The 24,993-nt window shown below is 39.2% G+C and overlaps 1 protein-coding gene across 38 annotated transcripts in view; it reads right to left on the reverse strand.

The window, feature by feature from the left end:
* Window positions 1-3,811: 3,811 nt before the first annotated feature.
* Window positions 3,812-24,993, reverse strand: part of AHI1 (Abelson helper integration site 1) — a 210,148-nt gene continuing 188,966 nt past the window's right edge. For 13 of the 38 annotated variants that reach the window (XR_014065018.1, XR_014065023.1, XM_081528744.1 and 10 more), the window contains 3 exons: window positions 16,096-16,145; window positions 8,660-8,762; window positions 3,812-4,151 (listed from right to left, as the gene is read on the reverse strand). Coding sequence is in view for 28 of the 38 variants with exons in the window: in XM_081528744.1 (XP_081384870.1) it covers window positions 4,149-4,151; window positions 8,660-8,762; window positions 16,096-16,145 (156 nt within the window). In the remaining 10 variants the exon portion in view is untranslated. Of the gene's footprint in view, window positions 4,152-8,659; window positions 8,763-10,003; window positions 10,054-16,095; window positions 16,146-24,993 lie in introns of all 38 variants that reach the window. The other 25 variants (XR_014065019.1, XR_014065024.1, XM_081528737.1 and 22 more) reach the window with 4 other exon arrangements.

Consider the following 24,993-nt stretch of genomic DNA (forward strand, 5'->3'; position numbering starts at 1 on the left):
AAAAAATTCCTGTATTTTCCTCTGCAAAATCATTTCACAATTCTTCACAAGGAACCAAGTGATGATTTAAGAAAAAGTGAACTATCATGAGTAAAAACCAAACTGTTTAGTACTTTTAGATAGAAATGACACTGAAGTATATAAAGTTGGACCATTTTGTAATAGAGGGAGAACATGTGTTATGCATGGTTCTTATATATGTACTTACTTCTTGAACCCCCTTTAGATTGTGAGAGTATATTGTATGTTCTTAGCAGCTTTATCTTCCCTGTTCTGAGACCATCAGAACAACCCATCCATAATCAGAACGAATTTGAGGTGTTAGAAGAGCAACTTTGGAAAAGAAGGGGCTCACAACATATGCCTGATGTAGATTTGAAGAGGATCATTAGAAAAAAGCATTCTTTGTGTTTACAAAACAGATGTTTTTATGTTATCCAGTTCCCGCCTTAACTTAAAAGTATTTCCTATTCATTTTAGTAACTAGAGCAGAAAGATATGATGAATGAAGTACCTCATTACCAAGTTCGCTTTCCGGGTCTCTGAAGAGAGTAGCTGTCTACTTTTGCCTAGTAGGCCCATTGTTAACCCTAAATGATGCTGACATCCAATTCTCCTGCAGATAATTGGGTCCATCCATAGACTGAGTTTGCCACTCAACAGAGCCTTTTGATTGACGTGACTCTTGATGTTTTTATTTTCTCTTATGTGACTGGGATGCCGCCTTTTCTGTTTTCTTGAATAATATGTTACTGTACACGTATAAGTTTGATTCCATAAGATAGATTTCTTAGAAAAAAGTAAGAATTATAGTACAGAGTAAAGATCTTGCAAAACAATTATGGGATAAAGACATTATCAGGTGTTTTGTTTTTTTTTTTTTCTTAATTTTACTCAAAGATGGTATTTCACTTTATGTAGGTCACTGCTGCATGAAAGACACAGGAGATGTTTCTAGTCCCCGAGTGTGGTTGTAGGTGCATCAGGTTGCTTCCTCACTCTTGTGTGGGCTGGAGACCGACTCTAGGTGTTACTGTCTCACTTTATCCAGCACCTGAGGTGGGTGGGGCCCTTCAAGACCTCCCAGCGGAGGCTGACAAACCTCCATGGACAGTGAGCATTTACTGACCATGTGCACTTGGACAAGTTACTTAACCTTCAAAGCCCTGGTTTCCTTATCTGCAGCATGGAAGATTTTATCTTCCTCCTGGGTTTAAAGTGAAGAGTAAATGAGGTCACATACATGAAGTGCAGATCTGGGGACTCTCTTCTTTAGTTAAGCTCAATGAAGTAGAAATCAGTAAATACAGAGCTTTAAAAAGTTGGACTGGTGAAAAATGTCCCCATAATTTACTTAACAGATATGGATCTCAGATGGAAATCACTGAAATTATGTATAAAAGTGTAAGGTCATGACTTTTTATTATAGTTTCTAGAACTTTCTAACCCTCTGAACAGTATTTGTCATTTAAATATATGACTAAAATAACATGTCATATATAGTTACAAAATGGTGAATTATTTCCCAGATAGTCTTGCTGAACTTCCTAAAGAGAAAAATATCTTTCTTTGATAAAACATCTCTATAACAGAAATAAAATTAAGGTCAAGTATTCATTTTTTTTGGAAAGAAACCTTACACAAGATTTCAAAAGTATGAAGTGTTTGCCATTTAAAAACACTAATTTCATATTTAAAAGGTGCATTTTAAACATGAATTTGCATTCATAGTATAAAATATTTCATGTTTTAAATCTTTATAAAACTTGCTTTTTACTCTAGCTTTACAAATCCTATTCATTGTATAATTTTGGTACTGAAGAAACTTGAATCTTCAACATATAGTGGAATGAATAATTGGGAAATAAATTTGAAGAGTGACATTATTTATATCTAGAAAAGACAGTGTCAAATTGTTACTTTTTTGGAGAAAAGAGACAATAAAATGGGATAAAACCCAGTAATTTTAGAATAAAAATAAAACAGAACTAATTTAAATATGTAGTAGTATAGACCTTCAAATGGATTCTTTTTTAATAAATGTTTTTTATTTTTGGTTGTGCTAGGTTTTCATTGCTGTGCGGGCTTTCCTTGGGTTGTGGTGAGCAGGGGCGACTCTCTAGCTGCAGTGTAAGGGCTTCTCATTGCGGTGGCTTCTCTTGCTGCAGAGCCTGGGCTCTAAAGCACGTGGGCTTCAGTGGTCGTGGCTCCCAGGCTCTAGAGAGCAGGCTCAATAGCTGTGGTGTATGGGCTTAGTTGCCTTGTGGCATGTGGGATCTTCCCAGATCAGGGATCAAACCCGTGTCTCCAGCATTGGCAGGTGGATTTTTTACCACTGAGCCACCAGGGAAGCTCTTCAAATGGATTCCTATGTCTGATTTCTCCACTTAATTATAATCTGGACTTATTACTTGGAGGGCACTTTTATTATCTCCCCGACCCTACTCTGTCTCACGTTAGCAAGGGTGGTGAAGACGTTTTTTTTATGTATCCATGGATAACCCAAGTCTTGTCTTGTCAACAGGACAGAAAAGAAGCGAAATGGGCTTTGAGCAGAAACAACTTTTCCTGGTGTTTGTCATAATTGTTAGTGTGTCTTCAGTCACTGCAATATAAAAATAATCCTTTAGTTTTCATATGAACGTTGGTATCTCAGCAAATGTTAGGTCCTCTGACATATTATTTTATTATTATCTTGATTTAGAATCTTTTTGCAACTTGTTGAAATTCTTTGTAATTAAAGCCCAAATCAGAGAACCAACACATATCTCAAAACTATGAGCTAAAACTCCAGAGAGCCACAGGTTTCTATTTTTCAATTATCAAGTACATTCACAAGACAGAAAAAACAGGCTGGTTCAAGGGTGACTCAGGCTGCCTGGGTACAGCTGTACCTGAAGCAGAGACACATGCATCCAGAACAAGGAAGCTTGGTGCTAGCAGAACACACTTCTGTGCTTATTGCCGAGGGCTCGAGCAGTTATCACTGCCACTCATCACTTCACCAGTGACCCCCCTGCCCCAAGTTCTACACAGTGGGGGCACGTTTACCAATTTTCATACTTTTACAACATGTGCAGGGGAAGAGTCAAATATATTTTTACTAGAAGATTCTTCACATTGGGTATACATCTGTGCAAAGTTTACACCTCAATGCCCAACACTGTTTTTCTCACTTCTTATTTTAATGGAATCAGTTGTCTAATTTGGTAAATAAGTTTTCTAATTTTATATTAGTCTTGACCTTCTTGAGCTTAAATATTTATTGACAGACTTACAGTCACACAGTTGAAAAAGAAGAGCCAAGTAAAAAACAAAGAGATGAAATTTCTTATTTTATAACCCCACACTTCAAAATATATAGTCAAATATGACACTGTTACTCTGGAACTAAACGAATAAATAATGCAATGTAAAAATTTAAAAACAAGTGTTAAGACTAAAATAAATATTACAATTTAAGTCTACAAATCACTTACATGCTTCAACATGAAATGCCTTTTTTTAAAAAAGTAAAAAAATATTTGGAAAACTGTTGCCACTCTAGCCAAAAGCCACTTTTAGTTTATGTGTATCAAGCTATACATATGATTCATTCAAAACAAACACATTTGTTACCTTTTAATGCCTTTCTTATTTGGAACATTTTGAATACACAAAATCCTGAAGCTGCTTATCTTTATTTTAAATAAAGTTAAGTTTCAATAGCCTATATTTCAATTCTGAGCATAACATCACACATATAACCACATTATAGATATAATAATATTAAACGATTACTTAACAGACATCCTAGCAATACCAACAACACTTTTTCTTCGTACTTGCTGAGTAGCAATTATAGTTTTTCTTTATTGATTTTCCAACAATGGTAATGTAATTTTGATGCAATTACTAATAAACATAAGTGCCAATATTTTGATCAACAACAAACACGATGGTTTATAACAAGCTCAAAAGGCCACATTTATTTTTCCACCCATACCTTGCTTCTGATTTTTCTAGGTTCTTTCATAAGGATAAAACGTAGTAGATCCTTTCTTCCTGGCCATCTGAAATTTCTGAACTCTGAAGAGAAATTCCATTTGGTTTAATTTGTCATTTCCTTTCTATATATTTGGTTCCTTCCCTCTTCATTCTTCAACTCTTTACTAGGAGAAAATGACACACAATGTACTAAATGAACTTAATGTCTTCTGACTACAATAATCTTGGCGTGCCCAGGCAACAGCACAGGTAATAAAACAGTGTGCAACACACATACACAGGCACACACAACCAGAGGACCAAAATAAAGATTTGTCTTCTTGAACATACTCCTAGTTTAACTTTTAGAATTAAATTCTAGCTTGCCTCTTGAACAAGCTGTTAAAGTCTTTCAGTATCATCAGCAGTTGCTTAAGGCCTGCTCCAGCACTGATCAGTTAATTTAAGCAAGAAAGAAATACATTTCTCAAATATAGACAATAAGCATTGCAAACCCTGGGTAACTTCCAAAATTAAGTGCAGGCAATCAGAGTTTATGAAAGTCTTCATTCACTGGAAAAAAACTGTCATGGATGCTGCTTCAGGGTTAGTGACTGGAAAGCACATAGGCCATTTTATTGAACAGCACTCTTTCATTTAGTCTATGACTGTGTCTACTTTTAGAAGTGGGTTAACTATTATAGTTGTTCCAATAAATCCCCCAAATGGCATGTGTCATTTTTGATTGAGCAAGATAGTGATGGTTAACTATATATCTAGATGCAGCTTTGAACTAAAACAAATTATACTATTAATAAAAATCAAGAACCAACAGGCAGATGAAACAAGAAGTTGCTTCTTTAGAGGCCATGTGGTAAGTATACCACGATTCCAGGGTGATAAACGAGGGACTGAACCTGAAATTTTTTAATGCAATTGTTCATGTATCAGTGATGAGTATCTGGACTTACACAAAATTGTTTTGTTTTCCCTCTAAGCAGAAACGGCTTAACATTTGGTTGTTCTTAGGAAACAAACTTCAGTCTAAGGATGATGGCCAACTGCTTAGGTGTGGTCAATTCCATTGATCACTCCTGAGAAAAGCAGAGGCTAGAGCATTACACTGGAGAAAAGGATGTGCTAATAACCATTGCCGAACCCTAACCAGAAGGGTTAGGGAACATCTGTGCCTTTAAGGTCAGGCCAAATCTTTTATTTTTATTTTTTTAAATTTATTTTATTGAAACATAGTTGATTTACTATGTTGTGTTAATTTACTATACAGTAAAGTAATTCAGTTATATATATATATATATATATTCTTTTTCATATTCTTTTCCATTACAGTTTATGGCCCAATCTTAAATAAATGGCTGTACTACCCTTTCATATGAAAAACATTTACACAAGGGGGAAAAGTCCTTTGTCAGTCCTTGTTTCCTGATTTTAAATTTGCTAAATTAGCACTATGTATAGAAGCCCCGAAATGTTTCCAGTGAACATGCTCACAAATGCAACTGAGGTCAAGTTTAAAATGGTGCAGGTATGGTGTGCCAAGGTACAATCTCACCAGGGGCAAAAAAGGGTATCATTCTGCCCTGGTGGGTATACAGGTACAGTATGTAAGGCTTGCCTCAGATTAGGGTCTGATAAAAAGGGGAAAGAGGCTCAAATGGATGCTGAGCACATGTCGCCCAGAGACCCTATAAACATCTGTAAGGAACAGTGAGAGAGGTAAAGGATCTGAGAGGGGTAACAAGGCAAAACAGAGTGAGAGGAGGAGTTTATGATACTGGCAGGACAAAAACGAGGAAGAAAAACAGAAAAGGGAAGTGGAGAGGAGAACAGCTGGAAATGAGTGAGCTGGATGCTGCATAAGACGGGACAAGACTGCATGGTGAGAAATAAATAGAGAAGCCAGGAGGACCCTCAGGAGATGGAACCTGCGGAGAAACTGAACTAGAAAAAGCTAAAGTAGGCAGTGAAGACAGCACATTTATGGGAAATGACTCAGATTAAGAAGAAGAAGGAACACTGAATACAGAATGTCAAAGACTGTCTATTTCTGAAAGGGAGAAAGGGACAGAATAAAAGGAAAAGGAGAAGAGATAGTCAGGTGTACACCCTGGACAAACAACAGGGCACCAGCTGATGACAGGGCACCTCAGCAGCATGATGCTGGCTGCTGACAGCACAGGAACTGAGCACCTGGGAGATGGCGGAGACCTGCTGCCAAGGGAGTAGATGTCTTCTCACCAAGATGCTGGAATGAATGCAGACCCGGGCTTTCTCTGCGTATCTCCTCATAAAGGAACCCCATAATGTAACAGAGAGGGAGAGCAACAAAGTGAGGGCTTTTTAAAGGCAAATCATATGAAAAGAGAAAGGAAGGTTTCATAGCAGGGTTTTAAAAATGAATATGAAACCAGGTCAGTGTTTGTGTGTATGTTATGAAAAATGAGCTTCATAAAAATACTGCATCCTATTCCACAAGAAACTCAATCCAGTATTTCCCAAAGGTTTACTATGTAGCTAGACACCAGGAGAATTACTGGGGGGAGAAAATGTGGCATATTATAGCCCCTGTCTTGAAGTATTGGGTTGAACCCAAATAGACTTTTTGGCCAACCCAATATTACCATTTAATCAGAGTTAAAAGGCAAAGCATTGTGTAACATAAATAACTCTGAACTCAGAGCCAGAAGATCGAGTCCTAGTTCAGGCGCTTTTAAACTCTGGATATGAGACCTTAATTTCTTTAAATGTACAAAGAAAGAGCTGTATTAGAAAATTTCTGAAATTATTCTTGTTTTAAAAGAAATGATCAAGTAGTATATATAACAAAATATCCTGAGTAGAAAAATCAGAAAATACACACAGAAAAATGAAGGATAAAAAATCACTACAATTCATCATTTAGAGATAATTACTCACATTTGTTGATGTATATTGTTCCATATTTTATGTATATTATATAAAAATTATTTTATAATCATTTTTAACTTACAAATTTATCATCAATCTTTCCATGTCTATGAAAATACTTCTATAATATTTTTAACATTGTATTGGTATTCTATTTCATAATCAATCCTTTATTCATAGAAATTGATTTTTTTCCTTCCATTTTGAAAACTTGAAGGAGTAGTCTTTTAATTAAATCGCTACACATATACTTAAATACTTTCCTACAGTAAATTCCTGGAGGTAGAACTGTCAGGTCAAAATATATGAACAATTTGAAAACTTAAGAAAAAGCTATACCCTACAAAAGATTATTTTAATACTATTACCAGCAGTATATGAGAAAACCCACTTCCCCACACTCTCATCAACACAAGGCTGTGTAAGTCTGAAGCTTGCTGCCATTTCATGAAGGAAAAATACCATCTCATTTACTGATTTAATTGCTATTACTCTGATCACTGGAACTGGATATATTTCAGATTTTCACTGATATATATATATATCCCTTTAAGAATGTTCTATGTATCCTATGGGTCACTTTTCCTACTGATAATCTTTTCCCTGTTGATTTTTTAGAGCTTTTTATATGCTGAGGGTATTAACCCTTTGTCATATATTTTGTGAAATTCTTCCTGATCCCAGGTCACTGGTTGTTTACAGCTTTTGCTTATGCATTTTTTTTCTCTTTGACATAAATGATTTTAAAGGTTCTGTTATTTAGATCTAAAAACCTGTTTCAAAATATGTTTTCCAATTCTGATATCAATAAGAAAAAGTCATTCCTTAACACTCATGATCCTACAATTATTGATTTATAAGCTTTCTGTATGATGAGAAAAATAATGTGATAGAGCTTAACATTTCACTTTTAGTAGCCAAACTTCTCTTCTACTAATAGAGAAAACAGAGATCACTTTCTTTGGAAAGTCCTTTCCTGTCCTTCTTCATTTCTCACCAGAAAACCATCATTTTTGTCCCACTTGCCTCTCTTCAGTGGAAAAAGTAGTCCTGCCTTCTTGTCTCAATTCTCCTCTTTAGTTATTCCCCTTATCCCATACGTTGACAGGCTCTCCTCAAGGGGCTCTTGGCTCTGGGTTTATAAATATTCTTGTCATTCCCTCCAATATAAAGATTTTCTCTATATCCTATGTTTTCTACTAGCTACTGCTCAGCCTTTTCTTTCCTTTCAAGTCCAACATTTGGGAGAAGTGGCCTCTTCTGACAGGTCTTCTCCCCGTGGGCTGGAGACAATCTGACTCACGTTTCCAGGATTCTCATTCAAAACCTTCCCCTCCGAGGTCACAGCTTCTTGGCTGCCAAACCCAAAGGCGTTTTTCAGTTCCTATTTGCTTCTGCTCTCTTTGACATGTGTCCTTGTTGACTATGTTTTTCTTAAACCTTCCTGTGGGCTCTGTGACATGACTCTCTCCTGGTTTTTCCTAAACCTTCCTGTGGACTCCGTGACGTGACTCTCTCCTGGTTTTTCCTAAACCTTCCTGTGGACTCCGTGACGTGACTCTCTCCTGGTTTTTCCTAAACCTTCCTGTGGACTCCGTGACGTGACTCTCTCCTGGTTTTTCCTAAACCTTCCTGTGGACTCCGTGACGTGACTCTCTCCTGGTTTTTCCTAAACCTTCCTGTGGACTCTGTGACGTGACTCTCTCCTGGTTTTTCCTAAACCTTCCTGTGGACTCCGTGACGTGACTCTCTCCTGGTTTCCTCTCACCTCGATGAGGCTGACTTTCCGGCCGGTTTGCTCTGTCTTCTTCCCCTGTGTGTCCATGACATGACCTCGGTCCTCCCGGCTCTGTTCTCTGCCTGCCTCAGACCTGCAGGAGGGGAAGAGTGGAGACAAGGAGCTAGTGAGAAAGCTGCTGCAACAGCTCAAATGGGGCTCTGATTCAGTGAAGTGGCAATGGGAATAAAAAGGGGAGATAAATGGGAGGATCTGAGAGAAAAATATTCAACAGACCACATGAGTGATTATATATGTGTCTGGGAGGCAGGGAGTTGCTGAAAATAATGTAGAGATTACAAACTTTAGCTGGTTGGGCTCCTTTTTCTACTGTATGAAGGGACAGAATAAAACCTACTTCTCTCAGAAAAATATTAGCTGCCTTGGAAAAACCAGAAAATTTATCAAATTGTGTGTGTGTGTGTGTAAAAGTGCAGGAGATTCCTTAGTGACAAAGAAGGGATGAAGAAGTTTACATAAAGAAAACAGTGATATCCCAACCTGTGAGACGGGAATGCAGTGTTTCAAATGGTTTCATATTAACAGTAACATAGAAGACTAATATTTTATGGATGTATATATAGTAATGCAAATTATGTTGGAGAAAAGAAAATACAGAAATCATGAAAAAAGGGAAATTCAAAGAATGGAAGGCAGTGTCTCCTCTCTAGGATGTCCAGGAATGGTGGAAGACATCGTGAAAGAAAGTGAAGGTGAGAGTCTATCAGTCGTGTCTGACTCTTTGCAACCCCATGGACCATATAGTCCATGGAATTCTCCAGGCCAGAATACTGGAATGGGTAGCCTTTCCCTTCTCCAGGGGATATGCCCTACCCAGGGATTGAACCCAGGTCTCCAGCATTGCAGGCAGATTCTTTACCAGCTGAGCCACAGGGGAAGCCCAAGAATACTGGAGTGAGTAGCCTATCCCTTCTCCAGAGGATCTTCCCAACCCAGGAATCAACCGGATGCATTGCAGGCAGATTCTTTACCAACTGAGCTATCAGTGCAGACATTGCGACAGGGCTCAAAAAAAGGTACGAGAATTTCAAAATCAGGCAATAAAGAGGACTGAACAGTGACTGCTGTGGACTGAATTGTGTCTTTCACAGGTTGAAGCCCCCAAAGTTAATACATCTTACAAAGGAGGTCAGGCCTTTAAAGAAGTAATTAAGGTCATAAGGGTGAGGCCCTAAGCCACAGGACTGGTGTCCTTATAAAAAGAGGAAGAGACAGCAGAGAGCTCTTTCTCTCCACACATACACACAGAGGAAAGGCCATGTGAGGACACAGTAAGGGAGGTGGCCACCTGCAAGCCAGGAAGAGAGGACTCACCAGCACTCAGCCCTGTTGGAACCTTGATCTTGAGTTCCCAGCCTTCAGAACTATGAGAAAATACATTTACATTGTTTAAGCCACCAAGTCTCTGGTATTGTTACAGCAGCTACAGAAATCTATAGGGAGACATGTAAGTAAAGGGCTTCCTAGGAGACACAGTGGTAAAGAATCCACCTGCCAATGCAGGAGATGTGGGTTTGATCCCTGGGTCAGGAAGACCCCCTGGAGGAGGGCATAGTGACCACTCTAGTACTCTTGCCTGGAAAATTCCATGGACAGAGGAAGCTGGTGGGCTATGATCCTTGAGGACACAAAGAGTCATGTCTGACTGAGCACGCACATAAGTAAATGAAGTGAAATCAGACGACTGAGAAGGAAAACATGAGAAGTCACAAAGATGAATGAACAAACAGAGCACATTGAGAAAGTAGGAAAACGAGGAGCCAGAAAGGAAAGGTGGAGCTCTGACCCAAAAAGCACTGATAGCTTACTATCTTCAGGGAACCTACACTCTAGCATCACAGAAAAAACTCAAATGTTTGTGATGCCAGGGTGATAAGGAGAACAAGGGAAGCAGCCCAGGAATGACACGACAGGACTCGGTAAACTGGAGAGTGGATGACTCATCTCAGGGAGGCAACCACTATCCCAGTACCAGGGGAGGGAAGCCCTGGAAGAAGTAGAGCTGTGGTCCAGAGATTCAAAAGAAATATGACACCTACATTTTTGTGAAACACAGTGGACCTGGACTGTATCTTGCTAGCAGCTGTTTTTCTGTTTTTTAAATATTATTTTAAAAATTGTTTAAAACATTTTTTTTAATATTGTTCCTCTGTGCATTTCCCTACCCCACTTTGTTCCAGTCATAGGGTACCCTGCTGGCTTCCGGGTATTCCAGGGACCTCCATGCAATTGTGCCTTAGCTCCTGCCCCTCTTTTGATTTCTAGGTCCTTTTCTTTTTTGTTCACCTTGTCTATACATGGTTTTTAAGACTTAAATGCCCTTACATCTTTGGCTTTTCCTGACCACTGCAGAAAAATCAGACTGAGTGATCCTTTCCACCTTTTTCCCCTTATAATGTACATACAATCTAACAGAAAGCTGCCCTGAAAAATACAACATTTGGACTTCTGCTTGCCTCCAAGATGGAGTAACATGGATCAAGTAAATTGCTCACCTAAAACAACCACAAATATTGGATAAAACATATGAAACCATTTTCAAGACATTGAACCATAGGCAACAAAGGAAAGTGATAACCAAGAAATGGAAAATAAATGAGATCAGCCCTATGATCGCCTAGCTTATTGCCTTGAGAGTTTCCAGGCTACAGCACAGGGAGATGAAAATGGTGTGGAACATGGCGGACTCCCTTAGTAAGGGCTAGGAGTCTGAGGAGACCAGGAAGGCTATAGTTCACAGACTGCCAGAGAGGAGAGAGTGGGAGAACGTGAAGACTTGCAAGGGTCCCCTACAAATATTCAGCAGAGTATAGGTGAACATATACAACTGAGGACATGTCCTGAGGCCAGGGACAGTACCTACTTCCATCAGCCAGGATGGAAAACCTCACAACGCAGAAAGCATTAGGCAGAATATCTAAAAGGGATTTTTATCAGTGGTGAGGAATAAATAGTCCAAGACTAAACACTATTCAAGTCCCACCTAACAAATCTAGCTAAAAAGAAGCACAACTTAAACTCAAAATTATCAGAAATAAAGATCAGAGTGGAAATCAGTGAAACAGAAAATAGATAAACAATAAAGAGAAATCGATGGAAAAAAGCTTGTTATTTTCAAAAAAATTCATAAATTATCTGCCAGGCCGACTGGGGAAATCAGAGTAAAGAAATAAATTATCAACACCAGGAATTAAAGAGGCAACATTATTACAGATTCTACTCATATTAAAAGATAATAAGGGGATATTATGAATACTTTATATCAATAAATTCAACCACTTACATGAAATGGGGAAGTTCTGTGCAAGACACAGATTATCAATGCCTATATAAGAAGAAAAGAAAAGGCAGAGGAACCAGAGGTCAAATCGCCAACATTCGTTGGATTATAGAAAAAGCAAGGGAATTTCAGAAAAACATATACTTCTGCTTCATTGACTACACTAAAACCTCTGACTGTGTGGATCACAACAAATTTTGGAAAATATTAAAGAGATGGGAATACCAGACCACGTTACTTGTCTCCTGAGAAACCTGTATGCAGGTCAAGAAGCAACAGTTAGAACTGGACATGGAACAACGGACTGGTTCAAAATTGGGAAAGGAATACGTCAAGGCTGTATATTGTCACCCTGCTTATTTAATTTGTATGAAGAGTACATCATGTGAAATGCCAGGCTGGAAGAATCACAAACTGGAATCAAGATTGCTGGGAGAAGATATGCAGATGGTATCACTCTAATGGCAGAAAGTGAAGAGGAACTAAAGAGTCTCTTGATGGGGGTGAAAGAGGAGAGTGAAAAAACTGGCTTAAAACTCAACATGCAAAAAACTAAGATCATGGTATCCAGTCCATCACTTCATGGCAAATAGAAAGGGAAAAAGTGGAAGTAGTAACAGATTTTATCTTCTTGGGCTCCAAAATCACTGCAGATGGTGACTGCAGTCATGAAATTAAAAGATGTTTGTTTCTTAGAAGAAAAGCTATGACAAACCTAGACAGTGCATTAAAAAGCAGAGATATCAGTTTGCTGACAAAGGTCCATACAGTCAAAGCTATGGTTTTTCCAGTAGTCATGTATGGATGTAAGAGTTGAGTTGGACCATAAAGAAGGATGAGCACCATAGAATTGATGCGTTTAAACTGTGGTGTTGGGACTCTTGAGAGTCCCTTGGACTGTAAGGAGATCAAACCAGTTAATCCTAAAGGACATCAACCCTGAATATTCATTGGAAGGACTGGTATTGAAGCTGAAGCTCCAATACCTTGGCCACTTGATGTGAACAACCTATTCACTGGAAAAGATCCTGATGCTGGGGAAGACTGAGGGCAGGAGAAGAGGGCACCAGAAGATGAGATGGTTGGACAGCATCGCTGACTCAAAGGACATGAGTTTGAACAAACTCTAGGAGACAAAGAAGGACGGGGAAGCCCGGCGTGCTGCAGTCCATGCATTCGCAAAGAGTTGGGCATGACTTAGCAACTACACAACAACAATATAAGAAATATGTAACCTTAATGGCCACATTTTCATTAAACACATTGAACTTGTAGTTAAAAATCTTCTACTCCAGGCCCTGATAGCTTTACTAGTAAGTCTACTCAACATCTGAAGAAGAACGAGTTACATCAGCAAAAACAGTGGTGGAAGGACTTCTGAAAAATTTCTCCTCCAAATAAGCTATGGGAAAACTGGCAAAAATGTTTTTTTTTTTTAATTCAACTTTTTAAAATTTTGGAAATTAGCCAGTAGCTTGTAGTAACCTGGAGAATGTTTATTCAAGAATGGTTGACACTTGGTAAGAATTAATTTCTTCTCATGAAAAGAAGAAGAAATTGAAGGAGTTTGGAATGTGATGATTATAAAGATGGAAAAATATATAGTGGAGGAGAGATTGGATAACTGGAGTTAACATTTATGACTACGTTATATTAAGAAGAGATTTCATTTATTCATTCAGTTCACATATGAGTTTTGACAAATAAAGGTCTTTAATATTACTGATCATCTGAATTAAATTCTCTCTGATCAAAGCTGTTAATGAAGTAAAATATTCTATGTTTCAAAAGAAATCCCTAAACTCAATATAAGATACATTAGCAACTAGGGAACACTAATATTATTTAAGGATTAAAACATACTTGTAGACGCTTCATAAAAAACTCTGACGTGGGCAGCAGATAAACACATCATAGACGCATGAGATACAAAAGGAAAAAGTTTAAGACTTTCAAGAAAAAAGCTTAAAATTAACCTATACAATTTCTTCTTAGTATCAAGAGTGTAGCTTTAACTAAAATGTGTAAAAATTGTTTGCACAGAAGTGACTGACATTTCTTAAAAAAAAAATTTAAAGTATAAGTGAGACAAGAAATTCAAGTAGAAAGTGGTGAGAGGCAGCCCTATGTGGCTCATTTACATAGCCTGGTCAATCAGCTAATAAGCACATGTTAGGAACTGAATGGCAAAGCTGCAAAGAAACAAAAAAAATTAGCTTCTATCCATTTACTTGGGTACAATGGACTCATTTAAGCAAATCAGAGAAATGAAGAAATGACTTTGTCACACACTGGGCTATAGCATTTCCATCTTCAAGTCGCCTACAGTTTTGAAATCATGAGAAATGTATCTTAATTCATCCTTAATTCTAAGAAATTATGAGTATAGGGAAAGCCCAAAGGCCTTAGATGAACTTGAGCATTGAGACATAACTGAACTTCTCACGAAGATTTATTTTCAGAAGCTTGTTAAGTACTCTGTGTTCAAAAAGAGAAGCCTAGCTACCCTGACATGCTGGGATGCTTTCTGAGGCTTTTTTGAATTTTCATCTGGAGAGCATTGTGTGGCATCTTCACATCATCTGAAGCTATGTATCCAAAGTGATCAGAGTGAGGACAGAATCTTTCATTCACATCTTAGGTGAAAGTTCTGAAGTATTTTATAAAACATGTTCAAAGAGAGCACTGTTCCCATAATGTATTCAAATATGGTCACTTCTGGTTGTTGAAACAGAGTTTTTGTCTGTACTGATCCAGCATAATTTTTCACATGTGTGATCTGTCATTGAGTACACAATCCTCAGAGTCAGTTATTATCTCATCAACTATTATGTAAACTTTCAATTATTCAGAGATTGGAACTGAAAACATACCTTGCAGATACAATAAAAAACAAAAAACTGAAAGACCTGGAACATGTGTTTGTGTCATGCGACAGGCAGAGTGAAAGTATGGGAAGAACGCGACAGGCAGAGTGAAAGTATGGGAAGAACACAGATTAGGAAACAGAGGATCTGTGTTCTGGGACTGGGTCTGCCTCTTCCTACCTCTCAGGTTATGTTTCTCCACATGCAGAGGAGGGGTAAGAGCAACGGTCTGCAGGGAAATGCGGAGACACAGATGTGATGATGAGTGACTGTGCTCTGAAGCAACACAGGGCTTCATAAATGATATATAATGATATATAGTCCTAGATGGGCTTCCCAGGTGGTGCTAGTGGTAAAGAACCTGCCTGCCAATGCAGGAGGACCAAGTTGCTTCAGTCATGTCTGACTCTGTGCGACCCCATGGACTATAGCCCACCAGGCTCCTCTGCCCATGAGATTTCCCAGGCAAGAATACTGGAGTGGGTATAGCAGGGTTAACCTGAATAAATGTTTTCCTGAAGGACACTCAGTAGAGATTCCCTGTGTGTATGTGTGTGGAAGCATGTGCCCAGATGTGGGAATGGTGATGTGGGATGGGAGGGCATGGCAGATACCCGAGCTGTTCAAGGTTGTTGCATTCAGGTGACAGTTTGCTGGTGATGTATGAATATGAAGTTTTGGCTTCAAATTAGGTACAATATGATCTGCAATGATAAAAACTGAGACATACTTTGCAAAGGTTTTCAATATTTTTTTGAGGTAAAAGAGATTTTCCATTTACGTATTAAGTAATGTATTAATAGCAAGTACCAAAAAAATACACAAAAACTTCCTAGAGATTTTTAAAAATAAACACTTTAAAAACTGTCCAGGAAGGGGAACACATGTAAACCCATGGCTGATTCATGTCAATGTATGGCAAAAACTATTACAATATTGTAAAGTAATTAGCCCCCAACTAAAATAAATAAATTTATATAAAAAAACAAACAAACAAAAAAAAACAGGTGCTATGCTCCAAAAAAAATAAAAAATAAAAAATAAAAAATAAAAACTGCTCAAATACTTATGGCATTTGTAAGAAATATACAAGGATAATGTCCCAGGTTATACATTATACATTTATACATTAATGCCTCGAAACGGGTGTTTCGTAACTTTTGTAGTGTGGTGCTACGGAGACAGAAATGGAGAAATTGTCCTTAAAAGAAACACTAACTATTTATCACTGCAAATTATTTAGGAGGAAAGCTGCTTACTGTGCCATAGACTCTGAGCTCAGTCTGAAATCCTGGGGCTTGAATGACTGCTGTGAAAGAAAAACAAAGAGTAAGTCACAAATCACAGAAGACAACACTGGTAATATTCACATGCTGAAAACCCACCAACTGGCTCAATGAGGAGAGAGCAGGCCTGTTCTGAACACAAGTGTCTATCAGCATAATGTGTTCACTCCCATAGAAAACCAAGGAGACAGCTCTTCAGACTGGTTAAGCACTCTTTGTAAATAAAGTGAGCTTTTAGGTGTGTGTCAAAGAGAGTCAGTTGTGAATCAGCCTAAATTAAGTCAGTAATGCTGTGTTATATTACTTAACTTATGCGTTTACCTTTCACCATTGCATCTTTCCTTGGTAATCTTCCCACTATACTGTATATTTTCATGAAGCCACACACTGAACTATGTGTAAAATTCTGAATCTGCAAGCTCTTTAAATGTTCTACAAACTTTGCTCAGTCCATCTGTTTTATTAATGGCACCTCCATGAGGAAATCAAATAAGCACCTTGAGTGGTGCCAGATTACACACTGAGAGTTGGAGGTAGAGGTTCCTCTACGCTTGTCTGCTCTTAGTTGCTCAGACGTATCTGACTCTTTGTGACCCCATTAACCGTAGCCTGCCAGGCTCCTCTGTCCATGGAATTCTCCAGGCAAGAATACTAGAGTGGGTAGCCATTTGCTTCTTCAGGGACCTTCCCGATCCAGGGATTGAACCCGGGTATCCTGCATTGCAGGCAGATTCTTTACCACCTGAGCAATCAGGGAAGCCCCATTCCAAATCAAAGTATACTGTGGAACAATGGTGTTTGATATGAGACAGTATTTCAGAAATCAATTCAATGTTGCCATAAAACAGATTTGGAAATTTTATTTAGAGATACTTACATGTTATGGAAATGATCTACTTAAACTTCACGTAGAAAATATAAATGTTACTGTGTTAAAGCTTTGAATTACATATGAATGAAAGAGATATACCATAACTATCTAATTAAATTCTTAAAAATCCAGAAAACAAAATGAAGTGAAAGGAAAGGAGTAAAACTTTCTGTTTCAGTCTTAACTTCTTTGAGTAACTACTGCTTTCCCAGTCTTATCTCTACTGAAACTTGCTTTGCCTTTTTAGATTTCCTCCTTCACAATCAGATTTCAGCAAGATTTGGCACTGAGCACCTTTAAACAAGTATTACTTTTCTTATCATAAAGATTTCAAGAGGATTTTATACTTTTCTGGACCATAATTATGTGATATTATTGCTGGCTATATAGCTTTAAATCAAGCACATAATAAAAACAAAAGTTAAAGGACAAGGAGACTTAGTGGTAAAAGGTGGATGCTGTCATATTTTAAAGAACATCAAAAGAAGCAATCTTTTATTTTTCTCAACTATTTGAAGATATTCTGACTCAGTTAAAATGTGTTTGGGAAAAAAGGTACAAGCACACAGAACATTTAAATTCAAGGACAAATGCAGATTGCAGAATAGTCTACCTGCCCTCAAGCCAACCCATCAAGAAGCAAACTATCAAAACCTCTCAGAAAGCATCAATTATAACCTAATTGTTTCAGTTTTCTCTCAGGTTTATGGAATAAATTCCAAACAGTGCCATCAAATTCATGGTAAGATGCTTCTTCTACACGGTCTAAGTATTACTTCTATCTCTTTGCCCAATGCAAGAGCAACATCTTAAATAGATGTACATATATACAGTCATCCCTTAGTATGTGAGGGGGATTGGTTTCAGGACACTCCACCCCCCCAGATACCAAAATCTACAGATCCTAAAAGTGCCTTATATAATGGTATAGTATTTTCATATAACCTAACAACCTCCTGTATACTTAAAACTCATTTCTAGCTTACTTATAAATACCTAATATGATATAAATGCTATGTAAATAGTTGTAAATACAATGTAAATGCTAAGTAAATGGGTGCCAGTGTGGCAAATTCATTTTGCTTTTATGGAACTTTCTGAATTTTTTTCCAAGTAATTGTTAACCATGATTGGTTGACTCTCTAGATGCAGAACCTGTGGGTAAGAAAGGCCGACTATGTACATGAAATGTTGTAAAACCAGTGGATTAAAAAAAAAAAAACCAAATCATGGCTCTAATCAGAATTTGAGTCTTCCCCAGAGGTTGAGGGAAGATAAATCAGACTGAATTATCCATCACTGTTGAGTCAGTGTTACTTTTCCTTGCATGCTGTGACCCTGACAAATGAGTAACAACATATGGCCACATGCAGGTCTTACCAAACCTGTTTTTAATAGACTTTTCATATGAAATGGGTGCTGTGATGTCCTCAGAAATCTGTCTTAAGCAGGTTAAGCACTGTCCTTGGCCTGATTCCTACTGTATTACTGCATTACTATAGTGGGCACATCCAGGTCCTTTCTCATGATGCAAAGGTTGTTTTAACCTAGGTTCAAATTTCATGAACCATAAATTAGTAGGGGATTCACATTACAAAGTTTTAACACTGATTTGTAAAAGGATACTTATTTAATTAGGACCAAAACTTCACTTCTAAACACCTTTACTCACTCATTCCTTGGTCTCAGCAGCAGTGCACCATATGGGTAGTTATTCATGGAGGCAGAAGGAGGGGGAAGAAGGAGGTGTCTCTGTGAGCTGTTTAATTTCACTTTGTCTTTAAACAAAAAAGCCCCCAAGGCTATGAGACAATCAGCCCATAAGCACCCCCCACCATCAAGGCCAAGGAGCATGACTGCCCTTCTTTCCCTCCTGTCCACTCACACCTCTCAGCTGTTTGGGGACTTAATTTCCTCTTCATGGATACCCTTGATTTGGAGAGGAGGGGATGAAGAGAGGAAGATGAGCAAAGCAAAGGAGATGAATGAAAGGATCAGAATCTATAGACTCTTGCTTCCCAAACCCTCAAGATTTCTAGTGATGCTTGTAACTTTAGATGCAGTGAGCCAAACATGAAAGGAATGATTAATGGAATGATTTTCAGTGCCTCCCTTGAGTACATGGAGATTTACCAAGGAGAAGCAACTCATAAATAACTGTGTAAAAGAGAAATAGGCCATGCAAACAACTCACCCAAATATTTCTATAAACTTGAAGAATGAATGTAAAATTAGGTACATATTTGATCAATGTTTGTTGCAGTAGCACATCAGCTTTAAATAAGGCAAATTTATGATACAATATAGCTTTATTTTTATGTGCTGTTTATATACCTCCTGATATCTACCTTTTCCAAAGAATGAATAACTGCAATTTCTTTTCATACTCACTTTGTAGGAATTTTTTTAAAAGAGGAAAAAAGCCCAACAACTAGGGCTGTTGGTTAAATTATAATCTTGATTTTGTCTTTAACTCTATGCGGCTCAAGGAAGCCATTTAACTTCTCTTGAGGTCTGTTTTCTACTTGAAAAAGTACAGGAGGTGCTCAGAATAAAAGCATGAACTATCATAGCACCATTCTTGCATTTTACAGATGAGGAAATGGAGGCCCAGAATCACCAAGATTATAGAAGCAGGCTGAAGGTTATAATCCTGTATTTCAAACTGATTTAACAGCTTAGTTTAACAGCTAAGCTCTTTTTCAATACAATTTTGTTTGAAAGCCTCACATACAAACACTTAAACACCCAGAATTTCTCTAGGTGAATTGAGGTTTGGAGGCAAGACAAACCTTGCCTCCCTAGATCGACTCCCCAGAGCCCGGAGGGACAGGGCTCTACAGAGAAGAGTTTACAAACTGCTCGACTAGACAAGCTCTTCCAGGTTTTCTCTATTGCTAAAGTTGTGTTTGGAGAAGGCAATGGCACCCCACTCCAGTGTTCTTGCCTGGAGAATCCCAGGGACTGCGGAGCCTGGTGGGCTGCTGTCTATGGAGTCGCACAGAGCCGGACACGACTGAAGCGACTTAGCAGCAGCAGCAGCAGCAAAGTTGTGTTTGGATGGGGGGCATAATTTTATGATTTTAAATATTCATATAAGTTTGCTGTTGATTCTTTGATTTTAGAATTTATTATTGGTTCTATGAACTGTTCAGTTCAGTCGCTCAGTCGTGTCCGACTCTTTGTGACCCCATGAACTGCAGCACGCCAGGCCTCTCTGTCCATCACCAACTCCCGGAGTCTACCCAAACCCATGTCCACTGAGTCAGTGATGCCATCCAACCATCTCATCCTCTGTCATCCCCTTCTCCTCATGCCCCCAATGCTTCCCAGCATTAGGGTCTTTTCCAATGAGTCAACCCTTCGCATGAGGTGGCCAAAGTATTGGAGTTTCAGCTTCAACATCAGTCCTTCCAACGAACACCCAGGATTGATCTCTTTTAGGATGGATTGATTGGATCTCCTTGCAGTCCAAGGGACTCTCAAGAGTCTTCTCCAACACCACAGTTCAAAAGCATCAATTCTTCGGCGCTCAGCTTTCTTCACCGTCCAACTCTCACATCCATACATGACCACTGGAAAAACCATAGCCTTGACTAGACGGACTTTTGTTGGCAAAGTAATGTCTCTGCTTTTAAATATGCTCTCTAGGTTGGCCATTACCTTCCTTCCAAGGAGTAAGCGTCTTTTAATTTCATGGCTGCAGTCACCATCAGCAGTGATTCTGGAGCCCCAAAAAATAAAGTCTGATACTGTTTCCACTGTTTCCCCATCTATTTCCCATGAAGTGATGGGACCAGATGCTATGATCTTAGTTTTCTGAGCTGTATTTGACACTAAATCTTCCAATTATGCTTTTCCTTAAGAACAAAATATTCCTTTGCATTAAGATGTAGTTTCTAGAAGTATGTTGTTGTTTAGTCGCTAAGTCATGTCTGACTCTTTTGTGATCCCATGAACTGTAGCCTGCAAGGCTCCTCCGTTCATGGGATTTTCCAGGCCAGAATACTGGAGTGGGTTGCCATTTCCTTCTCCAGGGGATCTTCCCGACCCAGGGATCAAACCCACGTCTGCTACATTGGCAGGCAGATTCTTTACCACTGAGGCCCCAGGGAAGCCCCTTCTAGAAGTATATAAAAAAAAAAAGTGAAAGCCTTCATCTTGATTCATGATTTGTAGTTTTGGATACTAATTATGCCAGGTAGGAATAACAAATATTGAGTTGGCCAAAAAGTTTGGGCTTTTCTGTAAGATGTTATGCGAAATACTTAATAGAACTCCACTCTCGGGGCAAGGAGTGTGCTACACACCCTGGAGAGGCAAAGCTAAGCAGGTTCTAATATCTTACACTCTAACAGGGAAAGGCATGGAGATAAGCAGTGAGGCAGAGGAAGATCCACATTACGATAAAGATAAAAGAAATGTGCAGATATAAAGGAACAGAAGCCCTGAATTGCAACTGGAGGCTTCGGAGGAGGATTCTCAGAGGAGGAAACATTTAGCTAACTCCTGAGGAATAAATTGAAACTGTAATCATTGGAGTGGTGCAAAAACTATACAGCTGGAGAAACCGGGATAAGCAGAGGCTGGAGGCTTTGTGTGTGCAAGGCAGTGTACTCAAGGAGGATGATTTGGGAGATGAGGAAAAACTGGTCAGAACGTCTATTCAAACATTGAAGGATGACAGCTAGATTAAAATTTATGAGATTTGGACTTTAAAGGCAAATAGAGCACTAACTAAGATTTCTGAGCTGATAAATCACATGACTCGACATCTATATTAGGAACAGAAAATAGTATACTTTCGGTAGGCAGGTGAACAGTGCAGTGAAGACTGGGGAATGGGAGCTGGCGACCTCCCCAGGCAGGGGTTGGGAGCTATTTCACAGTCATCGTTCCCAGGCTCCTCTCCTGCAGTGCGCACTTTAAAATAACTGGCGCCTCTTCACGCCTTCTAGTCTTTGTCCTTTCCTTCAGTATACTCCTCTGTTCCCATGGATTCAACCCATATGCTTATGCCAACGACTTCCAAATCAATACCCTGAACCTCAATCTCCAATTTGCTTCAACATGATTTGGCAGTTTCAGCAAATCTTGCAAATACAGTAGTTTTTCTGAAAATATGCTTAGAACCACACATCTGCCGCAGAACTATCTCGCCAATCTGAGTTCTCAGCCAGTCTCTGCTGCACTGGCTGCCACACGGGTACTAACACGTTGTGCCTCTCACAGTGAAGCCCTCTTTGGTTCTCACGTATAGAAGTGGTCACTTTAGAAACTTAAGATTGTTCCTTTTCCTTCATATGGATTTTGTCACCACATCCTACTTTCTCATTATGTTTGGTTTGGATTGCTACAACAGCTTCTCTTGGTCTTATACAGTACTGCTTTTATTTTCCTTCTTCTAGCCTCAGACCTTTTGGAATGAGCTTTTGAAACAACTGACTTGATCATGCCATCCTCCATGTTTTAAATTTTTCAATGGCTCCCCAGTGCCGTCAGGATCAAATCCAGCTCCTTAACATGCCATATAAGGATCTTCTTAATCCTGTCCCCTTATGCAGGTTCAGCTCTGTTTTTAACTTTGCAGCCTAAGCTCCAGCCATGATGAAATATTTGTGATAGCCTGTGTGCCATGCCTCAGTATTTGTTCAGTCCGCCTGGAATGCCCTTCCTCCCATAAAACTCAATTTAGAAATCAACCCCATTGGAAAGCATTTCCTGACCTCATTAAGCTTAGGTCAGGGGCCAGTTCTATTTACTTTCCTGCATTACATATAGAAATCTATCAAAACACTTAGACTACTATGCTGCAAAACCCTCTGATGTTTGACTATTTGTTCTTTCAAGAGAGAGAGAACTCCTTACTTAAAGGTGAAGAAGGTAGATTAAGTAACTCCTTACTTAAAGGTGAAGAAGACAGTTCCACTGACACACTGAAGGAGAGAGGAAAAAATTGGGCTTTTAAAAATGCATTTGGTTTTGAGCATATTGGACCAGAGATTCCAGAATGATATCTATGTCAATCAATCTCCAGGCCAGAATACTGGAGTGGGTAGACCTTCCCTTCTCCAGGGGATCTTCCCAACCCAGGGATCGAACCCAGGTCTCCCGCAGTGCAGGTAGACTCTTTACTGTCTGAGCCACCAGGGAAGCCCTATGTGAAATCGATGTGAAAATTTCTAGAAATGATCTATATGAAAATTTCCAGGTGTTGAGAAATACACTTCAGAACAGGAGCCAGGTTTACAAACGTAGAATTTGATACATCTGAAATGCCAAAGTATTAATAATACGGGATGGACACGTACACACTGTTTTATTTAAATGCATAACCAACAAGGACCTGCCATATAGCACATGGAACTATGTTCAATGTTATGTGGCAGTCTGGATGGGAGGGAAGTTTGGGGGAGCAGGGGTACGTGTATGGCCGAGTCCCTTTATTCTTCACCTGAAACTATCATGACATTGTTAATTGGCTAGGTGTCGGTTTGTCACTCAGTTGCATCCAACTCTTTGTGACCCCAAGGACTGTACCCCACCAGATTCCTCTGTCCATGGAATTCTCCAGGCAAGAATACTGGAGTGGGTTGCCATTCCCTTCTCCAGGGGATCTTCCTGGCTACACCCCAATATAAAATTAAAAGTTTATTAAAAAAATAAAACATTCTGCTCCAGAAAAAAAAAAAAAAAACTATTTGAAATTATAGAGGGAGAGGATAATCCAGAAAGAAATTTTAGAGGAAAAAAAAGATGCAGCATATATATCTTCATGAAGGCTTGTATTACGGTATCAAGCAAAGTCAGAGAATGAGAGACAAACAGAGGAGAGGTAAGTGCACTGTTACACACATTAAGGAAACAGAAAAAAGCAGAGATGTTAATGACCCAGGATGCTGGCCTATGCATTTCTTTACATGGCCTGTAAACTGCTGAAAAAACTCCCTCCATCCTGCGCTTTATCCGGAGTCTCTTTCCCTTGTGATCAGCTGGTTTTTCAGTTTCTCTGAGGAGTACTTTTGACCACTTGAGGGCTTCTGCACAAGCTGCTTCTAATGCCTCAAATGTATCCTCCTGGCCTCCCCGCCTCCGCCCTTCATAAAAACTAACCCATCCACTTCTCACCGCAAGGCCTCACAGCTTCCCTTCAGTCCTTTCACTGCTTATGTTTAGTTTTATGACTCACTAATTACAGTTACTTTCACTCATCAGGCTGTAAGTTCTGTAAGGTGAGGGACCTTTTCTGTTTAATTCGCCACCACGCTACCCAGACTACATTCTCCCACAGCCCTATGGGACAACAGCAGGCATTCAATAGATGTGTGTTAACTGAAGAAACAACAAAGACAGCAAAGGGGTGGAGGGGTGAGGATGCAGATCACTGGCTGAGTGAGGGCCAGAGAACGTGGGAGGGGAAAAGGACCCAAATACAAGTGGAGAGGTCGGCCGTAGAAAGGGGGGTACATCTTTCTTTGAGATCTGAAAGCCGCTAGAGAAGGAAGGGGAAGTAACAGAAACACAGAGAAAGCATAAAGCCAGCCTGTTGTCAGAGTCTGAGGAGTGTGGACCTTATTTTGACCAGAATCTGTAAAGAACAGGGTAGGGAGTCAGTCAGGAAGAACAAAAAGACAATCAAGACCACGGGCCTCACTCGGGCTGGGAATCAAATATGACACAGAGATAACCACCACAGTTATGCGCTTTTCTTTAGCAATGATGAGATTCCAGAGTGGAAGTGAAAGAAATGGACAACTGGTTTACTCTCAGGCCTGGGGACTGGGAAGACCTGTATGCCAAGTCGCACACTCGAAGAGCCATTTATGTGTATGACATCAAACTGCTTAAATGACTGCTGCTTTCATGCATTTATTTCCTGGCAGTCTAAGAGCTGGTTTGGGGAAAGTGAAAACTGATGGCAGGGGCTTCCCTGGTGGCTCAGTGGTAAAGAATCCGCCTGCCAATGCAGGAGACACTGGTTCGATCCCTGGTCCGGAAGG

The sequence above is a fragment of the Giraffa tippelskirchi genome, chromosome 9 (genome assembly GCF_054371585.1).
Source record: "Giraffa tippelskirchi isolate mGirTip1 chromosome 9, T2T-mGirTip1v1.2.pri, whole genome shotgun sequence".
NCBI lineage: Eukaryota > Metazoa > Chordata > Mammalia > Artiodactyla > Giraffidae > Giraffa > Giraffa tippelskirchi.